Consider the following 4722-nt stretch of genomic DNA (forward strand, 5'->3'; position numbering starts at 1 on the left):
GGCATATTTTGATTTTCTGATGAACTTAAGTATTTTCTGCTAAATATATCTTAGTGTCGTACCGTTTCTGGTGTTCTTTGATTTGTGCATGCACTTTGTTTGTTTGGCCATCGTTGTTTGATTGCTGGCTAAGGGATCTAGTACGCCCACTCGTTCAGAGAAGCCAGGCTTGCGTGGGTGCTAATGCAGCGCGGGAGACTGGTTGTCCCGGTTGTACGTGCTTAGCCATGGACACACGCCTTCTGTAGTAAATACAAACCCTGCCAGATTAGTTTGCATTTTTATTCACTTGGCCGTTTATTTGAAAGACATTTATAAAAAAGGAACTTATTCACTTAAAATACTTAAAGTTGTTTACAAATTTGAAAAACTTTCAGAATCAGGAAATATCAGGGTCGTAATACATGTAGGGTCATTTCAGAACCAGAAAATGTTAAAATCAAAATATACGCAGAAAAAATTTTCAGAACCAGAAAATGCTAAAATCAGAATATATACGCAGAAAAACTTTCAGAACCAGAGGACATTGAAGGTAAAAATATGCAAGAAAATGTATGCAAGTGGATTTTGGAGGTCAATCAGATTTTCAGAGCCAGAGAATATTCAAAGCAAAATCTAGAACCTGGCTGAGTTGTATCTGGTAGACTGAGTACCCAGTTACTGACCATACTGGTGGCTTAGGTGAAATACTTTTTCAAGTGGGTGATGTTCCAGGATCTGGGAACCATTTGTCCTTCCATAGTCATGAGTCGGTAAGCTTCAATCCCAACAATGCTTTCCACTTGGTATGGCCCCTTCCAATTGTAGGCGAATTTTCCTGCTTGCCGGTTCATGGTATTTTGGAAGACTTTTCTCAGGACCAGGTCTCCTACCTGCAGGTTTCTTACATTCACATTCTTGTTATAGCTTCTGGCCACTGTCTGTCGGTATAAAGCCATCCTAATCTGGGCACTGGTTCTGAGCTCGTCTATTGTGTCTAGACTCCTTGCCATTTCCACCTGATTCCGTTTTTCTGTTATGCATCCATACCTGTGTGTTGGGACCCTGACCTTGGATGGAATGACTGCTTCTGCTCCAAACACCAGGCTGAAGGGAGTTTGTCCCGTTGCAACCTTAGGTGTGGTTCTGTCAGCCCAGAGAACCAGAGGCAGCTCTTCCGCCCATTTGCCCCCTCTCTCATCCAGCTTCTTTTTCAAGTTTTCAACGATAATCTTATTATTGGATTCGGCTTGCCCGTTGGATTGAGGGTTCCTGGGAGTAGACTTCTGCAGTGAAATATTCCATCTAGCACAAAAAGCTTCTGTCTTATTTCCAATAAATTGAGATCCATTATCACATATAATCTCAGATGGAATGTCAAACCTGCATATGATATTGCGTTTAATGAAAGATATAACCTGGGTTTCTGTAACCTGGGAGGATGATTCTGCTTCTATCCACTTGGAGAAGTAGTCCGTCATGGCGAGCATATAGACTTTGTTTCCTGGTGCCTTGGGTAATGGTCCCACAATGTCCATTCCCAACTTCATGAAGGGCCAAGGTGAAATGACCTGGTGCAGAGGCTCTGCTGGCTGGTGGCTGACGTGAGCGTGCCTCTGACAAGCATCGCATTTTTTTTGCGAACTCCACGACATCTTTGCGCATTGTGGGCCAGAAGTATCCCTGCCTCAATGCCTTGTTGGACAGGCTCCTGCCCCCTGCATGGTTTCCACATTCTCCTCTGTGGAGAGCATGCAAAACAGCCTGAGACTCTTCCCGATCCAGGCATCTGAGGTAAGGTACAGCGAGGGATTTCCTGAACAAGACACCATCAATTAGTATGAATTTGGATGCTTTCATTCTGAAACTCCTTACCTCCTTTTTATCTGCTGGCAGGATATCATTCTGCGGCCGATCTGTACGGTTTTCTCCGATCCGGAGTATCTTCTTTCTTTTGGTCGCACAAAACTTCTGCTTCTTGTTCAGGTTTCAGTATCGCTGGTTCCAGTACGTGGACAATTGGTACTGTGGAGATGGCTCCTGCTTTGAAGGTTGCCCCCAAGGTGGCTAGCGCATCTGCTTCTGCGTTCTGGTCCCTGGGGATTTGTTTAATGTTGAACGAGGAAAATCTAAAGGTCAACTCCTTTGTTACGTCTAGGTATGCGAAGCCTGCTTTGATTTGACGACCATATCATCTATGTATACTTCCATAGTTTGGCCTATTTGCTCTTTAAACATCATGTTTACCAGCCTCTGATAGGTGGATCCTGCATTTTTAAGTCCAAAAGGCATGACGTTATAGCAATAGATACCTCGCTCAGATCTGAACGCCGTCTTTTCCTGGTCGCTGGGGTGCATCTTTATCTGGTTATATCTGCTCCAGGCATCCAGGAATGTCAGCATCTCGTGACCTACAGTAGCATCCGGCGTCTATGTGTGATAGCGGGAATGAATCCTTTGGGCAAGCTTTATTTAAATCTGTAAAATCAACGCAGACCCTCCACTTGCCATTTTTCTTCGGAACCACCACCACGTTAGACAACCATTCTGGATATTTCACCTCTCGAATCTTTCTTGCAGCAAGCAGGTTATCTACTTCCTGGTTCATGACCTGGTTTCTTTCAGAAGCAAACTTTCTTCTTTTCTGCTGCACAGGTTTATAGCTTGGATCCACACTTAGCTTGTGGGTTATCACACTTGGGTCTATCCCTATCATATCGTTATGTGACCAAGCAAAACAATCCATGTTAGTTCTCAACAACCGAACGAGTTCTTCGCGAATGTTACTTGTACATTCTGATCCAATAAGCACGGTTCGTTCTGGGTGCAGCGCGTCCAGGATGACTTTGTATAGTTCTGCTTGCCAGGGCTCAATGTATTCGTCTTGGATGCGCTGGCTCTGTAATTGTTATGCAGGTGAGCCGGTTGTTGACTTCAGAGCCATTTATAGCAATCCTTAGCTTCTTCATGGTCCCCACGTATCTCTTGCACACCCCAAGGCGTTGGGAACTTCAGACACTGGTGGTACGTCGAGGGTATTGCCTTCATCTTGTGGATCCAGGGCCTGCCAAGGATCACATTGTAAGTACAGGGTCCATCAATAACCATATATCTTACCTGTTTGTTAACACATCCGGCATAAGTAGGGATGACGATTTCTCCTAGGAAATGCTTTGTTTTGCCACTGAAGCCGACCAAGGGGAGCTCCTTCTTTGCTAGATCTTTCTCGGTGAATCCAATGCCTTTGAGCGTCTCTAGCATGATTAAGTTGACGGAGCTTCTAGTATCCACCAAGATCTTTCTCACCTCGCAATTTCCTATGGGGAGCGTGATGATTAGACCATCGTGGTGCTGTTTTGGAGTAGACTGAGCATCTGTTTCGTCAAAGGTGACTGATGGCAGATTCTGGCGATTGATCCTGAATGAAATTTCTGGTTTGTCACCTTTAGTTCTGGTTGCGTGCCTCGTTGCTACTGAATATGTCAGTCAGTATAGCTCCGATCCACCAGTAATAACATTCACAGTTCTAGTGCACTGACGAGGAGGAGAGGGCATAACCTGATCTGCTAAGTTCACTCTGGTTGTGCCTCTGGGTAGGAGGTGATCTAGTTTTCCTTGATCATAATGAAACTCGACTTCCTTTCTGAGGGAATGGCATTCGTCGGTGTCATGGGTGTTGCTGCCGTGGAACTCGCACTTTTTGCCTGTATCCTTTCTGCTGCTGGAGTATCCTTCTGTTGGAGGTTTGGGCCATCTGACTCTGCAGCCCAACTCCTGCAAGGCTTTAAATAATCCTGCAAGATTAGTGGTAAAACCATACTCACTTACCTTCAGAGGCAGATCTACTTCGCTCTTTCCTTCAGAACTTCCAGAAACTTTGTTTAAGTTCCTGTTGTAGGGTTTGGACCTTTCACTCCTCCTCTCCACCAGAGCTTTTCTGGATACTGGGTCTGAATTATAAATGCCTCTGATGGGTGCAGAGTCTTCCTCCAGCCTTATAACAGCAATTGCTTTCGACTGAACTTCCTCAAAGGTGGTGCAAGGGTGCTTTGTCATGTCCTTGTAAAGATCTGAATCCTGGTGCAGTCCTCGGCGGAAGGCTTGTATGGCGGTTGTTATATCACATATCGGGATTGCCACCTTCTCTTTGTTGAACCTGTTCAGGTAATCACGAGTAGATTCCTCAAACTCTTGCACTATCTGGTAGAGGTCACTGGTCTGCTTCTCCGGCTTTCTGTTGCTGGTGAACTGCTGGTTGAATGCATTAACTAGGTCGGCGAAGTTGGCTATACTCTTGTTGGGCAGGCCGATGAACCACTGTAGGGCTGCTTCAGACAAGGTTGACCCGAATCCTTTGCACATACAAGCTTCCTTTAAAGGTCCAGTTTCGGTTATCACCATCATTTTTTGCTTGTAGTGGTTGATATGGTCGAGTGGATCTGTGGTTCCATCATAGAGCGTCATGGCTGGCGGTACACATCCTTTAAGAACACCGACGAGGGCTATATCGTCCATGAAAGGTGAGTCTGTGTAGCTGTCTCGTGCTGCTTTCTCTAACGGACGCGCTACGCCTGGTATCCTGCACACCAGGTCCCTCGGCTCCTGGTACTGCTGCTCCAGCGAACTACCTGCTCCTGCAAGAGGGTTAGAAACTGGCAGGAAGGGACCAACAGGTGTACCTCCTAGCCAGGGCCCTCCAAAAAATTGGCCGGGCGCTGGGTGGCTGGTCACTGGTGTTGCACT

At 45.8% G+C, this 4722-nt stretch overlaps 1 protein-coding gene across 1 annotated transcript; it reads right to left on the reverse strand.

Annotated features, from left to right (window-relative positions):
• Nucleotides 1-3465: 3465 nt before the first annotated feature.
• On the reverse strand, nucleotides 3466-4380 carry LOC141590268 (uncharacterized). Its single transcript, XM_074410872.1, has one exon. It carries the CDS (start codon nucleotides 4378-4380, stop codon nucleotides 3466-3468), a length of 915 nt encoding a protein of 304 aa, XP_074266973.1.
• Nucleotides 4381-4722: the final 342 nt, after the last annotated feature.

The sequence above is a fragment of the Silene latifolia genome, chromosome 7, assembly GCF_048544455.1.
Source record: "Silene latifolia isolate original U9 population chromosome 7, ASM4854445v1, whole genome shotgun sequence".
In the NCBI taxonomy this organism is placed as follows: domain Eukaryota; kingdom Viridiplantae; phylum Streptophyta; class Magnoliopsida; order Caryophyllales; family Caryophyllaceae; genus Silene; species Silene latifolia.